The 18,521-nt window shown below is 43.6% G+C and overlaps 1 protein-coding gene across 1 annotated transcript in view; it reads right to left on the reverse strand.

Moving 5' to 3' along the window:
- Nucleotides 1-2,464: 2,464 nt before the first annotated feature.
- rell1 (RELT like 1) overlaps nucleotides 2,465-18,521 on the reverse strand; it is a 37,851-nt gene continuing 21,794 nt past the window's right edge. The window contains exons 5-8 of the mRNA XM_085349555.1: nucleotides 15,138-15,386; nucleotides 12,946-13,078; nucleotides 3,698-3,741; nucleotides 2,465-3,619 (exon numbers count right to left, since the gene is read on the reverse strand). Coding sequence (XP_085205681.1) covers nucleotides 3,706-3,741; nucleotides 12,946-13,078; nucleotides 15,138-15,386 — 418 coding nt within the window. The 3' untranslated portion in view covers nucleotides 2,465-3,619; nucleotides 3,698-3,705. The remainder of the gene's footprint in view (nucleotides 3,620-3,697; nucleotides 3,742-12,945; nucleotides 13,079-15,137; nucleotides 15,387-18,521) is intronic.

Genomic DNA, 18,521 nt, shown 5'->3' on the forward strand with positions numbered 1-18,521 from the left:
GATGCAGTGCAGGACAACACAAAAAGAGGCGACTTCATGGTTTAAAATGTGTTAGTCGATTTTATTTTTGTCTTTGTACAATGAGGAAAAAAGACAGACCCATAATATCAAGAAGTGCATGCATGTTTAAAAGAAATAAATAAATAAAAAATGAAATGGGTGACACATCTGCATGGCTCTCCACTCAGGGGAGGGACTTTTGCTTTCTGGTTTTAGTCACGGTCTAAAAACTGAAAGATGACGTCACACTGACAACAAGTAGGCAAACAAACTTTTATGTCTACAACTGGTGGAATTACCCTTTAAAATGTGCTTAAACCACCACATGAATCAGCTGTTACGTGGTAATCGTAGAAAAAGTAAAAAAATTACAACCTTTACTGTGTATTTCTGTTTAAGATCTTCTAGGAATAACCTTTGAAGTTCATCTTCATCAGAAGATAGCGAGAGTGTTCTCTGCCTCTGCAGCGACCCTTGGAAACTATTCTAAATGTCATCAAACTACAGCTTTATTGTTGCACACTGAGGTGTCAGACGTTGTCATTAAAGGTACAGGGGAGCTTATAAAATGTCTTTATGGGGTAAAAAGAATAACTTAACACATCCTTCAGTAGTTCAGCTTCTCCCCGGGTTGTATGATTAAACTTTGGGTGCAGTCAGTGATGCTGACTAGATGGGAAACCTTTGACTTGGGTGAGACCAATACTGGAGTTTTGGGGCAGCTGCATATTTTTGAAGTAAAAAATAAGTTGGTGTTAGTTCAGGGGCCAATCCAGCAGTAAATTCTGAAACTAGCAAAAAGCTTAAACTGCGTCCACAAAGGACGCAACCGGCTCATCACTTTGAAGCTGATCATTGGTCACAAGCAGTAATTTCAGGATATGGTTACCCGGGTAACCCCCTAATGTCTTTGCTACCAGGAAGTATGTCAGTCATAGGTATTCTTTATTCTCATTGGTAGTTGTTTCAGTTGCTCACCTGCATCTTTTGCGTGTAATCTCCTGAAGTTGCCAAGTAGCATTCACTTTCTACAGTTTTTGGTCGTCACGTCGCTGCTAATTGCTTCCAGTCTGCACACAACTCAACTGGAGCGATCGCTCGTCTCTGAGCCTCTACTGTCACGCTGTCCTGCAACATGAGCTGCAGATGCTGCTGAGACTGTTGTAAATACTAAGTCACTGACACCTGCATCATCTTCAATACGATTTAGAAAAGACGAAAAAAATCCAGACTATAACTGAAACATCTCTGATACGAACATTGTTGCTATAGGACTACATCAGGTGCTAAACATCAGCCAATCAATACAACAGTTTTAACCACAGGGGAAAATGTCTCAATAATAATAACATCTTTCTTTAAGGGGCGTCCACACAGGAAGTGACTAAAAGTGACGTGGAGATGAGAGACGACTGAAAGTCAAAGACACATTGAAAAGTTGGCGGGTCCTGAGTTAAACTTTTCTCTGCCTGGACATTAGCGAGAGAAGCGACTACCAATGAGAGCACAGGAAACGGCTGACTGACATTAGATAAGTTAGTAAAAACATACAACAGGGTTACCTAAGCAACAGGAGCCTGGAACGGCTGCTCATGACCAACTGTTGTGGCGAGCACTTCCTGTGACACCGCTTAACCTTCATGTAAGCACTTTTTTCTATGCTTAAGTGCTTTTAACCTTATTTAAGGGGAACTCGGGGTTCAGCATCCTGTCCAAGGATACTTTTACCTCCAGACCAGTAGAGCCGAGGATAGAACCGCCAACCATCTGATTGGTACATGACCAGGATCACCATTACAGAATCACGATGGAAAAGCGTTACATTTACATTTTTCAAATATTGTATTTGATGACATAACAGCATCACATGAAACTCTGATATAACATCATATTTACGCTGATCTACGTTAGTGCAATGTTCCAGAGACGTCTTTGGTTTGGTGACCACAGAGCAAACCTGCCGAAATTATGGCCACAAGCAACATGATCCACTGTGTTTATAGGCTTTTTGCCCACTTCCTTAGAGGTTAAGAGCAAAGTTAGCATGGCCACAAAAGTGATAGGATAAAGAGTGAAAATGAGTACACACCTCATCTTGCATCAGCCCATGGCACTAGGCCATCCTCACGTACTCACTTTAAGAGGTTACATTCACAATAAGACTATTTCCTTAAAGATGTAACTCACTCAGTACTCTGCTCTACACAGTAAACGATTCTTGATACAGTAAACAGAATGAATCACAGCACCTACCATCTGACCTTTGCCTCGACACACCTGTGCGAGCACAAGCACGTTTAGAAACGAAAGGCACATCTCATTAGAAAGAGAAAATAAGGCTTACATCCTGGTGGGCCTGCTGATAACATAATCCACAATGGATTAAACCATTTGTGCAGTATCTGCTCTCAGGATGGAATATAATAAAGGCAGCTCACGCTACAATACAATAAATCCAGGCTAAATTAAAAAAAAAAAAAAAGGCTTTGATAAATTAAGTCAAGGCAGAACGAAGTCGATAAGAAAACAAACAGCCTCATAAAAACCAACAGTTCATACTGAGGCTCACTACATCACAGCGTCGCCCTTTTTACTTTAATGTGTTTACAAAAGGTTTTAACTCAGAATGTGTTTCATACGTGTTCTCTACGCTAATATAACACAACACTGATATAAACTGTATTTTTGTTATTAAGGATACACTATAGCACAAAAAAACAAATCTAGAGTGGGACCAGTGCAGTATGTGTATCAGCTGCTTTCAGTTTGTCTTTTAGGTTTTGCTTTTTCATTTTAATTCTCTGTCACGGTGGTGGAGACCAAAAACGGAGCTAAAAGGAGTGATTACCAGGCTAGACTCCAAATGTATGCTAATATCTTCCAAGTTGAATGTATTAGCAGGATGCTGCACAGGACAAAAAAGAACAGAAATAACAGACTAACAGAAAACATCCAGCGAGCGGCTCGTGTCTGAATATTTGAACCGATTTGCTCTTTGACCCGGAGTTCTTATTAAAAGGGACGATCAGGTTGACATGCACTGTGAGGACAGTTTGTCATCCTGTTCATATGATTACAGGATGTGAGAACCTTGCTTTGGTCACGCCTGCTAATGTTCCCGTTTAGCGTCTGGCCACGATATACTCCTTCCTGTTTGGTTAATGATGACCTGAACTGGTTCACAGACCTGTTCCTGGGATTTAGTTCTACAAATAAACCAAGTAATACGTGTTTAAAACCTCCTTGTGAAACTGTAATGCACAAGCATCACGGACCAGTTGCTTTTTGAGGAGTACGGCTGTAGTTTTTGGGAGGGACAGCGCTGGTCGAGCCTCCATCGTTACATCAAGCAGTTGCCCGGCTTTTTTTTTCCATTTACTTTTTGACACTCCTGGGCGAGGCACTGCTGTCCAGCTACCATTTCAAGTAGACACACCTGAGCCATCTCTACTTGTAAAATCACCACCACCATCAGCAGCAGCAGCGCATCACTCCCTGTGGAGCGACAGGACAGGGGGACGATTCCCGGATCCATCTGTCCCTCCTGCACTGATGTTGAAAGTTCTTATTTGGGTTTAAAAAGTGTCCAGATGTTGCTCCTCTTCTCCTTTTTTAATAGCTGTAAGAAATATAAAAGAATATGTAAACAGCTCTGAAAAATTAAGACACGCGTGCAGCCGATGCAAACACACTTTACCTGGTTTTCTATCGTTTCCCCTGGTCCACGCTGTCTGTCTGCTCCTGGTAGAGAGAAAAATACACAGACTAATTAACACATTGAACAAATAAAATAATAAAAAATTATAAAATCCATCCAAGAAAGGTAAAAGTCAACATGAAAGCTGACAGAAAATGAAACAAACACAAAGACCTTTATCAGCAGGAAAAACTGTAGAATTTATGAAAATACAGTTAAATGTTACAAATTTATACCCTCTTTCACATTTCCAAAGCTGTCCGCTGGGACAGAATGGAGTCTTTCCTGGGCCAATCCTGGCCCCGGGCCCTTATGTTTGACACCTTCTAGTTTAGTGCTTTGTGAAGTAGCCCTCATGTCTCGTTCATCAGCATGTGCAGCCAGTTTTAAAGAATGATCGTACTCAAAGACTTCAAAACAAAAAAGTGTTGAGGACTGTGCACTCAGTGTGTGGCGAGTTCACCGATCCACTAATGCAGAAGGAGAAAACCTCTCTCCTTTTCATCTCTGGCGTTGCCTCTGCAGCTGATATTGATATTTCTGCACTTTTGTGTCTCTGGCAACATTTCTCAGAGAGTGCATTGTCTGTATATGGCTGTAAATATACAGAACATATACGTAGCTTTCTTTTTTAAACAGCAACTTGAGCCAACTGCCCCCCGTCAGAGCTGGTTACCCGTCCAGTTCTCATGGTCTGCTGCCAACCTCAATGCTACTGGAGTAGAGAACAACTCGTCAGGTTGCTGTTCATGTTTAGGCACATCGCTTTGAAGCCGATCGTCGGTCACTAGCAGACATTCCAGTCTCTGGTTGCCTAGGTAACTCTGTAAAGTATTTACCACCCATGTCATATGTCACTCGGCGGTATCTTTCACTCTCACTGGTTTTGCAAACGAGCAAAAAAACAAAAACACAGCCATGTAAAACAGAGTCGTGTGACGATTAGCTGTTTACGGCTAGCATCCATCAAGAAGAAATGCTCACATGTGTGAATGAACATTTTTTTTTTTTTTTTTTTAAATGACATCAGAAACAGCAGTATGCGACATTACGTGATGGCAGAGCTTCAGTTCATCCTTTGTCATTTTTTTTTTTTTTTTTTTTTTTTTTTAATAAATAGGACAGGGGGAATGAATGAGAGAAAGAGGGGGAGAGAAAGAAAGAAAACCAAAGGGGAGAAGAGACGGTGAGAAGGGGGGGGAAGAGAGAGAAAAAAAGAAAAAAAAAAGAACTCCTGGGTCACCTGTATGGAGAAAAAAAAAAAAAAACAAACAAAAAAAACAAACAGAGGAGACAGCAAACAACAAAGAGCAACATAATAATAGAGAAAACAAAGCACCATCACAATAAACTAGCTAGCCATAGATATCAATATTTACTAAATAATAAACGATATTGTGCAGCACGCAAGATAGACAGCGCACAGTGTGCTTTGAGGCAGCAGCCAAGAAAGCTTTAGTCCGCGTCTGTGAATACCCATGTGTGCATACCTGTGTGGATCAGCATGCTTGCATTCCAAAGGTTTCTCCATGTAATGATCTGCTAGGGAGTGTGGGGGGGCCACAGCCCCGTCCTCCAGGGTGTGAAGCGGGTATGGAGGAGATCAAAACTCCAGATATCCAGAGGCCCCCAGAACACAAGAGACCATGGAAGACCAACAGAGGGGCAGCCACGCCACTGTTCCAGTAAGAGCTGAGGAGAGTCCCAGATGAGGGCTCGCCCAGCAGCCGCGGAGCAGAAGTCAGGGGGAGTTGCAGTGACGCGCCCGTGAGCTCCGCCGGCCCCCAGCTGCGCCTGAGTGACCGAGCCCCAGGCCGAGAGGCCGGGGGCACCCCACCTCCAAAGGGGGCCCGAGCGAGCCCCAGGCCCCAGGCCCCGACAAGCGGCCGCCAAGGAGTGAGCCGGTGTGTACCCGGACGCCCACCCCCAGACACAAAGAACCACCAACACACCGACACCTGAGGGAGTCCGCCACCGGCAGGGGAAGTGGTGGTGGGTGGAGATAGGCCTCCAAACCTTGGAGGGCCTGAGGTGTCCCCAGAGAGGTGGCGTCTGATACCCAACCTGACATATAGACACAGACATACAGGCACACACAGACACAAACATCCATTCCCACCCTCATGCTCTCATATGCACTCACTCCACACTCAACCAACGTGGAGACAGACATAAAGAGACGCTGTACACACAATCACACTCCCCAAGCGTACTCTACAAACCGGGTCTAGGTACCCTTGCCCCTGGAGGGGGGAATTGCACCCAGACCCAGGTGGTGTTACCCTTTTCCCTGCGGTGGGGAGAGGCAGACCACCCCGACTCCGCAGCAGCAGGGAGGCCCCACACCCCAGACCGCAGTCGGACGGCCAACTCCTCCTACTAGCCCTCCCGCTCCAGCAGGCCGCAGAGAATGGGGGTGGGAGAAGACTCCAAACCTCCCTCCACCCGCTCATTGTAGTGTTGATGCATATGTGTTCTAAGGTGCAATTAAAACCCAGGAGGGCATGGAGCTACCTGCCAAGGAGCAGCAGGTAAGCGCATAGTCCCTCCTGCTAGCCCTCAATGACTAAGTGTATTTAAAATTGAGAGGTGGGCAACGACGTCAGGGGTGAGGTATACACCCTGATGGTAAATTGGACTCCGTGATTGTGCCCACCCCCAAGATCCTATATGTATGTGTAATGAGAGTGTGAATAATGTGAATGTCTAAGTTGTGGGATAAAATTGAGGCAGAGGCAGCCAGAAGGGGACTGCACCCTGGTGACATACCCCCACTCCAAGGCCCTGCATGTGTGGGTGGTTGTGGAGGAGCGGGAAGAGGGAGGCAGCTGGAGATGGGGAGGGAAGGAAGGGAGGGGCAGGTAACCCCTCCCTGGGGCCAGCTCCCCCGCTGACCCCAGTAGGCACTCCCACCCTCCGCGACCCGCCAGGGAAGGGGGGCCCAGGCCCATCAGACCGGGGCCCAGTGCAGTAGCGCCCTCCGGCTCCACAGAGCCCTGGACAGTCCACCCAACCCCACCACAGAGAAAACTGCACCCACCCCACCATCCACACATCTTCCAGACTACATAAGACGGTAAACGCCCAGGCTGAGATCTTCCTCCACCTCTCCTGTATCTCCCCCTCCCGCAGAGAGTTCCTGAAGAGAAGAAAGCTCCTGCAAGATGTGACCATCCCCCCCCCACCAGTTGAAGAGCCCCCCAGGCGGCTCGACGCACCGGCGGCACCCTGCTCCAGGGCCGGGCCCCCATGCACCCACCCGCCCACAACCCCGGCAACACACCAACCAGGACCCAAGCCCCCGAGGCCCGGCCCGGGCCCCAGCCCAGAGACGGAGCGCCCCCAGAACCTCACGCCCATCCCGGACCCACCCAGGGGCAGCCAGGTTGCCAGGTCAGTAACCCACGTCCGTCAGCACAGACCCTCCCCTAGCCCCGCTGCACGCAGCCGCGAGGAAACAGTCACCTGAGAGCCAACAGAGCCCCCAACCGGACGTGACCGCTACCCCGGGTTGAGCCCCCCAAGGAAGATGCCTCCGGGGAACCCCCCGACGCCCTAAGCCTGTCCCTACCCCCTCACCAATCACAACAGTGAAGGCGGGACCAAACTATGACCCCCCACCCCTACTAGGTGATGGAGCTGATAAAAGGGGCCCAGAGCAATTGATCTAATGTGGTGGCAGAGGCTGTGTCAAGACTAATGTAATCTAATAGATAATTTCTATATTGGTTAGAATTAAGATTATTTTTATTTTTCCAGTTCATGAGGACTGTTTTCTTGGCTATGCATAGGGCAGTGAAGATCATATGGGCTATATTCTTTTCTGAAGTGACATTATCTAAGCTGCCCAGTAGACACACTAAGGGGGAAGTTGGAATGTTACATTTCAGACACTTTGATAAGTCTTCACATATCTCGCGCCAAAACTTTTGCACTGGTGGACAGAACCAAAGAGCGTGGATGTAATTGTCTGGTGTATTGCCTTGACAGTGTGAGCAGTTGTTGGAAGATGTAAAGCCCATCTTGAACATCCGATGACCTGTATAGTGCACTCTATGAAGTATTTTGTATTGTATTAATTGCAGACTGGGATTTTTAATTAATTTGAAAGTTTTTAAGCAAATCTGAGACCAGAAGTTTTGGTCTAGGTTGACTGATAAATCTGCTTCCCACTTTGCAGTAGGAAGGGATATTGATTCATCTAATTTAGAAAGTGTTCTGTATATTTTAGATAATAATTTGGGGGATTTAAGAGTAAAAAAATGTGCCGCACTTAGTGGTGTTTGTAATTCAACTTGACTGAGGTTAAATTTCTTTTTTACTATGGATTTAATTTGTTGATATTCTAAAAACCTTGTCTTGTTGATCCCATATTGTTTAACTAGTCTGTCAAATGGAATAAATTCTGTTCCCTCTAATATATGTTCTAAGTATTTAATTCCTTTACAACTCCATTCTGGGAAATTAATCATATTATTGTTTTGTAATATGTCAGGGTTATTCCAGATAGGTGTACGTTTGCATGGGATTAATGAAGACTCCGTTATTTTTAGAAACTCCCACCATGCTGTCAGAGAAAAGCTGATGTTGATACTTTTAAAGCATTCATGTCTTTTGATGTTTGAGCTAATAAATGGTAGGTCTGAAATCTCTAGATCCTTGCATAGTGCCTGTTCAACATCTAGCCAGGGCTCAACTAAGAAGGAATGTTTTAACCATTCTGAGATGAACTGAAGCCTGTTGGCTAAGAAGTATTGGTGAAAATTAGGCAGATCTAATCCTCCTCTATCCTTGGTTCTTTGTAGCGTTTTTAAGCTAATACGCGGGGGTTTATCTTTCCAAAGGAATTTGGAAATATATGAATCCAGAGATCTGAACCAATCTTGTGATGGTTTGTTAGGGATCATCAAAAATAAGTAATTTATTTTTGGCAAGATCATCATTTTTATAGTGGCGACCCTTCCCATGAGTGATATGGGTAAAGATTTCCATCTAGTCAGATCGCCTTCTACTTTCTTTAGAAGTGGGATGTGGTTTAGTTTAGTTAAGTCTGAAAGCTTAGGAGAGACATTAATACCTAAATATTTAATATTTCCGGATTGCAGTGGGGCAGAGGAAGAATTATGGAAGGAGCAGTTAATGGGGAGAACTGTAGATTTTGGCCAGTTAATTGAATAATCTGAAACTCTTGAAAACCAGTTTATTAAAGTAATTACCTCAGAGAGGTTGGTTTGTGTGTTTTGCAGAAAAAGCAACACATCATCCGCATAGAGACTGATTTTATGTTCTATGTTCTTACATGTTATGCCCTTAATTGTTGTAGCCTGTCTAAATGCTGCTGCTAGAGGTTCGATAAAAATTGCAAAAAGTGAAGGGGAGAGTGGGCATCCCTGTCTGGTGCCCCTCAGGAGACAGAAGCTGGAGGATGTCTGGTCATTTGTTCTGATACGAGCCGTTGGGGAATTGTATAATATTCTTATCCAGTTTATGAAAGAGTTTCCAAAACCAAATTTGTGTAAAGTTGCGAATAAAAATTTCCAGTTAACTCTGTCAAATGCTTTTTCTGCATCTAGAGATAATATTATGGTTTCGATGTTTTTATCGTATGAGTAGTCTATTAAATTAAGTAATCTACGAGTGTTTGTTGAGGAGTGCCGACCTTTTATGAAACCAGTTTGGTCAGGATGAATTAAGAGGGGGGTCATTTTCTCTAATCTCTTTGAGAGAGCTTTGCAGATTATTTTAAGGTCTACATTTAAAAGAGAAATTGGACGATAGCTTGAGGGAAATAAAGGGTCTTTGCCTGGTTTTAGCAGGAGACTAATGTTGGCAGAATTCATATTTGGTGGTAGTCTGCCCTTTTCCTCGATTTCCTGCAACATGCTGTGGAATACTGGTGCCAAAATTGTCCAGAATTCTTTGTAGAATTCTGCAGGGAAGCCGTCTGGACCTGGAGCCTTATTATTGGGCATACTTATCAGGGCTTCCTGGAGTTCACTTGGCGTCAGTGGCGAATCCAGTTCCATTGCTTGACTGTCTAGTAATTTTGGAAGAGTTACGTTGTCAAGAAACAGATCAATTTCATTTTTAGATGGGTTTATTTGTGGTGAGTATAAAGTTTCATAGAAATCCCTAAAAATGTTGTTTATTCTTCCAGGATCATATATTGTGTTCCCCGATAAATCTTTAGCAGCACATATAGTTGTTTTTTCTTTATTTATTTTTAGCTGGTTAGCTAGAAATCGACCTGATTTGTTACTGTGTTCAAAATTCTGCAAGCGAAGTCTTTGTATAAGGAATTGTGTTTTTTTATTAATAGTTTCATTTAATTCTAGTTTTGTTTTGCATATTTTGTTCAATGTTTCCTGATCTTGGTGGGACGCGTAGGCTTCTTCTAGTGTTTTGATGTTTTTTTCTAATTCCTGAATATTTTTGTTTTCTTCTTTCTTTTTGTGTGATGAGAAAGAAATTATTTTACCTCTCATCACAGCTTTCCCTGCTTCCCATAGAACAGAAGCAGATATTCCGGGAGTGTCATTAAAGTCTAAATATGAAGTCCATTCCTTTTTAAAGTATTTAATAAAGTCTTCATCTTTAAGTAGTGATATATTAAATCTCCAGTTTTTACTTGGCGTAGTATTATTCTTGTGCATTAGTGTTAAAGATACAGGAGCATGATCGCTGACAGCTATAGGATGAATCTCAGTGTCTGAAATGTCACACAGCAGTGAGCTGCTGACCAAAAACTAATCCAGACGAGAGTAAGAGTGATGAACATGCGAGAAAAAAGTATATTCCTTACTGGTGGGGTGAAGAGAGCGCCATGCATCGCAAAGACCAAAGTCGCTCATATACTGTTTGATTATATTTGTGGACTGCCAATTGCGCTGAGTTCCTGTTGTGTTGAGCCTATCCATTTCTTCATTTAGTCCAAGGTTGAGGTCACCGCCAAGAATGAGTGTGCAATCAAGGTGTTCAGAGAGTGCACTAAAAAAACCGTGGAAGAATGAGGGTTCATCAACATTTGGACCATATATACTAACAATACATAGTTTTTTGTTCAATATTGATAGTTTAATAATTAGAAATCTACCCTCTGGATCTATAACTGTATCGAGTACTGTAAAATTAACATTTTTATGTATTAAAATTGCTACTCCCCGTTGTCTAGAATTATAACCGGCTGCAAACACGTTAGGAAACTCAGGTGTTTTAAGTTCATTTAAACCTGTGACAGGTCTGTGAGTTTCTTGTAATAAAACAACATCTGCCTGTAGTTTTTTAAGCTGGTTAAATATCTTTAACCTCTTTCCTCTGGTGCCAGCTCCATTTACATTCCATGTGACAAACCTCAGCATGCCCTTAATTGTGCGTGTATGTCTAATGATGTATGCTGGGTGTTTCGTTTAGACAGGTGGAGAGAATATGGAAACATCCCTTGTTTATAAATAGAAAGAGAGAAAGAAGTGTGGTGAGAGACTCCATAAGTCTGACTATGTGTGTGAATATTCACTAATATGAACAAGCGTGGCTTGCTTATGTGTCCTGCAAGTCTGTGCGTGCTGTGAGGCTGTTGTGAATGTGCTGCCGTTGAGCTGATGTGTTTGCGTGATCGTGTTGTGAAAATATGGAGAAATAGAGGGTGTTGTTTGTAGGTGAGTGGGGAAGTAGGTGACCACAGCAGTGAAAGACAAGAGAAAGAAAGAAACCACATGAACTGTGAGCGACAACAAAAAAAAAGAAACGAAACGGAAACATTCCAATTAAAGCAATGACGGAGGGTGACGGTGTTATATCTGCTATGACATCATATTGATATTACTAGCTTAAACTCATGTTAAAGGAGAGAGTGTGAATGAATAAGAAAAGAGTGTAGCGGGTTCTTATCTGGAGTGCAGTTAATATAACCACGGTGTGGTGCCGAGGTCGCGGTAAAGCTGTCCGTCCACGTAGAGCGTGTGTGAATGAACATTAAATGTGATGATCAAGGATTCACCTTGATGGCTAATTTCACAGCAGGAGCACCACCCACCCGATTTCTCTAAAGACCTTTGCAGTTTGCTGCAAAGCGCCTGAAAGCACCTTTTTTTGTTGTTCACTGTTTGTTTTTGTTTGAAGAATATGAAAACACGTTATCTGCGAGGAAATTTCTGTTGTTTAACGGCAGCAACAGGACGACGCAGCTTCCTGTTCCTGTAAACACTAAATTAGACATCGAAAAGAGACGAGTGGATGCTGCTCACGATCACCTGGAGCACAGCATTTCATAAACCAGACTTCCTGTGATGTAAACAGAAGACAGCAGGCCAGAGGCTGGTCTTCTTTTTTTCTCCAGCTCTGCATGATGAATTTTTTAAAGACTCGTTTATTCGTTTTTTCTTACAGCCACTGCAATAAACAGCATCAGTGAACAGAAACTAAAAACTACTGTCCATGAATGCAGCTTTTACTCCATCTCATTTATTCTTATTGAAAATACTAGAAGTAATATTTCTCTAGTGCCATGTGTTTATATTTATTCACTAGAAGTCTCCATCTGGACCTGAGTGTTTGCAGACTTCTACTGTAAGTGTTGCAGGCATTTTACTGACTTGTTACCTAAAAGCACAAAGTTTAGAGCCGAAATGACAGGTCGCGTGTAGTTCAGTACCTTCAGGCATTTTCTAAAGCTTTCCCACAAGGGTTAGGAGTGTTTATGGGAATTTTTTACTGTTCTTCCAGAAGCACATTTGTGAGGTCAGACACTGATGTTGGATAAGAAGGCCTGTCTCACTGTCTCTACTCTAATTCACCCCAAAGGTGTTGGATCAGGATGAGGTCAGGACTCTGTGCAGGCCAGTCAAGGTCTTCCACACCAAATTCTCTTATGTCTTTATGAACCTTTCTTTGGTGCACTGGTGTGCAGTGATGTTGGAACAGGAAAGGGTCATCCCCAAACCGTTCCCACAAAGTTGGGAGCGTGAAATTGTCCAAGATATCTCGCTATGCTGAAACATTAAAGGGCTGAGACCAACTGCTGAAAATCAGCCCCACACCATAGCAGTGATTTTATAAACCTTTGGTTATTGAAGTGACTGAAACAACTAAATGCAATGATGTGGATGGTTGAGTAATATAGTGCATATTATAAAGAGAGGAATGTGAGATATGTGCACGCATAAATATTTATGGATACATAAGAAACGGAGCTCTTCTGCAGGCAAGACAAAAGCAGAAACAGGTAACATTTTCATCACACACACAAACACCTGAGGGGACTTGGATGTTGGTCGACTGTTCGGCTCCACCGCTGTGGGCGATGCGGGGACGCTCCCATTAGAGTCTAATATCAGCAGAGTTCGCCGCTCCCTGGCTGGTTTTTCACACTTTGTCACGCGGAACCTGAGAACGATAGAAGGGTTTGAATGTTTGTGCAGCCTGCGATCCAAATGAGAGAGCTGGTCCAGGTCGCAGGGCTGGCTCAAACCCCTGTTCTTAAGCAGCTGACATGACAATGACTACATATATACAGTAGAGTGTATGAAGAATCATATTTTTACCTAAAAATAAAAGAGAATTTAGGTGGCACTTCATAAATATTATATTTACATGGAAAAATGACCAAGTTAAAAACAGAAAATGGTCTGTTATTGAGTGATCTAGGACAGAAACTCAGGTCATAAGCCATTCTTAGAGCCACACACACACACACACACACACACACACACTCTCTTTCTTGGTTTCTTACTCACCTAAACATGACATCTCTCTCATCCGCCCACTCTAAAGCTTTAATTAAATCAGCAAATGAATATTTGTATCCAGGTCATGCTGACCCCTGTGCATACGGCGCCATTCATCTAAGTGCGCAAATGAAAAGAAACCTCTTCGCATCCCAATCAGCTCTCAGCGGGACATTGAGGAAGGCTGCGTGACGGCGAAGAGGCTGCACACTTTCCCGGCCTCACTGGTGGATTGAGAAATGGTCTCTTTACTTTAAACTGGATCTAGGACACAGCGGCACTAGATTTATGATGGGAGTACACTGCCAGGATTTAATTCTCACTGTGGTGAATTCTTCTTATAATTACTGAAACTAAAAGTCTGGACATTGAACACAAACACAAGAAGAACCAGAAAAATTCCTGCACACTGCAGGATCATTGGGTTGATGATGAGGGTGTCCAAATTCCCTGCACAGACATTGTAAAAGATGGACATAGGTGAACCCGGTGGAGAAGTGCCTTAAAGCTGCATGCTTTGCCCTCATGACCAGTAGGGGGCGACTTGTCCGCCTCAACAGCCCTCGGCTCTCTTTCTGATTACATTATGCGCTCAGTTGCCAGTTTCAGGTCAATACCAGAGCCAGAAAATAGGATTATGTTCATTGACGAACAATTTTTCAATCAAAAGTTGTTCGCCAATGAACATGCAGTGTCTATGGTTTCTCACAGCTCAGTCAGAGCAGCTCCTTGCCATGTCCAGTTTCTAAACAACAAGCAGGCAACAGCGAAAATGCTTGATACTTTTACTTTTTTTTTTTAAAATAAGACACTAACCAGTGACATCACTGTGATTACACCGTTTTATCTGTCTATGGTACCCTCACATTTGTTGCAACATTGTCCGCTGGTTTAAGAAAGCATTTTTGCTAACACCATTTTATTTGCAAAAAACAAATGTGATGGAGAGGGGCGGGTCGCTCGCTTAAAAATGACTTGTCAGCCACAACTCATCAGCCAATAAGCATGTGATATCAGAAACTAATTTTCTTACACACTTCTACAGGACCAGAACTCTTTTTGGAACCACAGCTATCGCCATCTGGTGGCTTTAAGAGAGAATGCAGGTACTTCGGGATTGGCTTTTCCAACCTGAAGCTAGGTCATGTTTTATACTGATTTTCTACAAGGGGACCAAATACACATGCTTTCTGCAAGCAGCTTGATGTCTATTAAATTGTAAGAATAGCTCCTGTCATCGATTAATGCTTTAGAGTTGAGTGAACACTCACTAGTCAACATGACAGTCCTGGTGATATCCTGAATAAGATATTAGAAGTCTGCTTATTAATGTTCGTGTCTCGGTTTTGTGAGGACCTGTGCTGTTAACAGTGGCACGTGGAGCAGTCTGACCACAAGTTTCTGACCTCCCAGTGTGGTATCAAAGTGCATGAGATGCTTGTGCCTTTTAAATGAAGTGTGAATATTTTCGAGAGTTAATGTTTGATTGTTAGCGCCGTGTGTGTGTCTGTGTGCACTCAAGCCTAGTGTCCCTCTGGGGCAAACAGTGTGTCATTTTTCATTTACTTCTGCTAATTAAACCACCTCGTGATGCGATTCTGAGAACATTTTAAAGGCAGGAAAATCATCAAAAGGCAGTAATACACCCAGGCTTGTCCTTCAGTTATGATTCAAACACACACACACACACACACACACACACACACACACACACACACCTGCCTACAGCCAGGACTGTGACCTCCACACAGTTACTGTGCCGCAGCTCTGCTTTGCGGGCTGACGGCTTCCTCATTAGCGGCCATTTCTTCTGGTTGCAGCGGGTGCAGATGTTCTTGTTGCCTCCCAGGCCCCCGATGGTGTGCAGGTGGTTACAGGTGTGCTTGGCTGCTCCCGGGGGCGCCCCCGGCGATACAGGTGTCATTGGAGGAGTGGGAGTGCCGGGGGAGGTGGGGGTGAGCGGAGGACTTGAAGATAAAGGAGGAGAAATGTGTGATCCTCGCAGCTCTTTCTTCAGATTGCCACTTTTTAAAAGCCTTCATGAATTAATTACACAATATTATTGTGAAATGAACTAAGAAATCTTTTATAGGTCAACAACTGTAAACATCCAAAATGTGAGGTAAGAGGAACAAACCCCAACACGAGCTAAAGACTTCGGCCCATTTTACCCAGAGCATTTAAGCTCGCTGGATTCTGCAGTGCTTCCCTTATCGCAGCCCGCCGCTGCAGAAATGACACATCAATATTTCATACTTCAAAACAATTACTGACAAGCTCTTTGAGAACAATCACCCTCAGTGATTATCTTTAAAGTAAAAATGGAAGCAGTTTACTGCGGCTGCAGGTGAAGTTTCAGACACACCATAAGTAAACAATTAGATAAGCCCACAAATAGAAGCAACGCAGACGCGAAGGGTGTCGCGTCACATGATATTTGTTTCCAGCTTCCTCCTCTGAGAGTTTCTTCTTCATTCACTCCCCGTGTGTTCACACACCACTTTGCATTTAATCATTAGTTATTATTAATCTCTGGCTCTCTTCCACAGTGTGACTTTTGTCCTCCCTCCCCTCACACCCAGCCCGTCGCCTCAGATAGCTGCTCCTCCCTGAGCCTGGTTCTGCTAGAGCTTTTAAAAGTAGTTTTTCCTTTCAACTGTCACCAAGTGCTGCTCAAAGGAGGCCATCTTTGTTGAGGGTTTTTTTCTAATACTGTGGAGTCTTTACCAGTGCTGGAACAAAGTTACATATTTGAGTAATGCAGTATTGTAATGCGTTATCTTACTAAATTCAGTAATCATGCTACAGTTAAAATTACGTTGTGACCTGTATTACAAAGATTATCCGTGCCTGGCAAATAGAAAAGAAAAAAAACATGTGTACTTGCTACAATCAGCTGATTTCAGTTCGTGTGTGTCCAGGACAGGAACAGCTGCATTCCACTGCTTCAGCTCTTTGCAAGCCTCTGCACAGACAGCACGCTAACACTAAGCTAGCCAAGAACCCAGAGTGATGGTAAAGCCGAGCACATGCAGACCCCAGCCCAGCAGCCAGAGCCTGAACTTCAACAGGTAACAAAGGCAGTGATGAAGCTTAAAGCCTCAGCTTCTACCTCTTCATGTTTCTATAGTAGAATCAATCGTCATCTTTGCTTTGTGCTGATACCTGCGCTCATGGCTCTGGTAGCTATGATAGCTGGGATAGGCTTCAGCCCCTCCCCAGGACACTGATAAGGACAGCGGAAGAGAATAGATGGATAAAAAAGGGTCTTTAGACGAGAGTTGTTATTGTTGATGTTGATACTGCACTATATAAATAAAATTTAATTTAATTTAATGAGCACTATGTACTTTTAAGCCTCAACAAATCTGGTTATTAATGCCTTTTAAAAATTATTCCAAGAAATGTGACAGCTCATAAACATATGCAGCCACTGCAGATTGAGTCATTGGCCAATAATAGGGTACAAAATGTGATTTTGGTCCACCGGAAGAACAAAAGACGTGATGTTGGAGATAAAGTGACGAGAACAGGAACTGCTGTGGAAAGATGATGAGAGGGACTAAAGGACGGTAGAGAGGTGGTGGAGGACTGATGGCAGGAGAACGGAAGTTAAGCACTGAAGCTGGAGAGGCAGATAGTGAGCTCTGGCGACACTACAGTCAGTCACTCTCCTCCTTGAAGCCTTTTCTCCATCCCTCTCTCCTGCTTCCTCCCTCTCTCCTTCCCCAAGTATCCAATAAATTACCCCCACCGATATCCTTTCTTCCCCTCCTATTCTGCCATCTCTAAGTGATCCACTGGCAGGCTGCCCATCCTGGCTGAGAGCGCGCGAGAGAGAAAGACAGATGTGGGACATAACAGCAGGAGAAACTACCACAGAGAGCCATCTGAACAAAATGAAAAAGCGAAAGGCAAACTAGGGGTGGAAATATGTGAAGGAAAACATTTGGAGAGAGAACTGAAGAAGTGAGACACATGAAAGTGACGCTGGGGATTGTGTGTGAATTCACAGTTTTCTAGTTTTTTTCCCTTTTATGTATTTATATGTTTGTTACAGGACACTCGGTGTGACACAGCAGAATACCTCAGTACCTAATCCTTGGCAGATGCAACACGGCTACCATTTATCCACACTGTTTTCTCCCAACAAAAGAAAACACCTTTCCTCTCTTATCTCCTTTCCACCCAGCACAATATGAAGCGGAGAGAGAAAGATGACAGCAGGAGAGAGAGATACAGAGAGGGGGGAAACATACTCCACTAACTCGATTTACTTAGACTCCTACTGTCACAAGCATCTCCTCCTCTAATCCATCTATCTGCCCAACTCCTTCTCCCCCTGTATTAGAGGCAAAGCACCACTACACTTGTTAATGTGCACTCCTCTGCTCATGGCTCTGTATGGACGGAGGTGGGACGGTGAGCGGTGTTTCCCCTGCACCGATTTTCTCTGTTTGAGGTATGATTGCTCCAAGGAGTAAAGACATTAAGTTACAGGCTTGCATGCGACCTCACCAAAATACGTCTGCTAGATTATAGAGGAGTATTAGGCCAAAGCCCATCATCCTGTGTTTGCTGGTTGGGGGAGTCCAGTTGCAACGCTATCAGCAGGAGAGCTACTGGTGCTCTAGCCGTGGCTTGTTTCCCTGCTATCAGCAGCTTTTATTGCACTTAAAGCTACACAATAAGCTCTTATGAACCCCCAGTAATGTCTTTACGTCACCTCCACGCTCCACCGTGTCATAGCTCTTTTACGGGTGGTGGGAGACACTCCATATGCATTCAGGCCATCGGGTTTTATACTACTGGGTGATCCTGGCCACAGGCAGCAAGCTAAAGCTGCTTTAGCTCATAGCTGCCCAGTTTTCACATGGTATGCTAGACATGTCATTTAATCTCAAGAGCAGCTATTAGAAGTGATTTAATGTAATAATTCTTGTCACATACTGTATATAGTGTGATTTCTAGCAGACCAACAGCTTCGTGTTTTGTTAGCCGCAACACACGTTTAACATGGAGACCTGCTATTCAATGAATAATGATAATCTTATGATAAAATAAAAAAAAGTATGTAGCAGAAATATATCTTTTACCACCAT

The sequence above is a fragment of the Diplotaxodon limnothrissa genome, linkage group LG3, assembly GCF_057381915.1.
Source record: "Diplotaxodon limnothrissa isolate DT_005_m linkage group LG3, D_limnothrissa_male_GT1.1, whole genome shotgun sequence".
NCBI lineage: Eukaryota > Metazoa > Chordata > Actinopteri > Cichliformes > Cichlidae > Diplotaxodon > Diplotaxodon limnothrissa.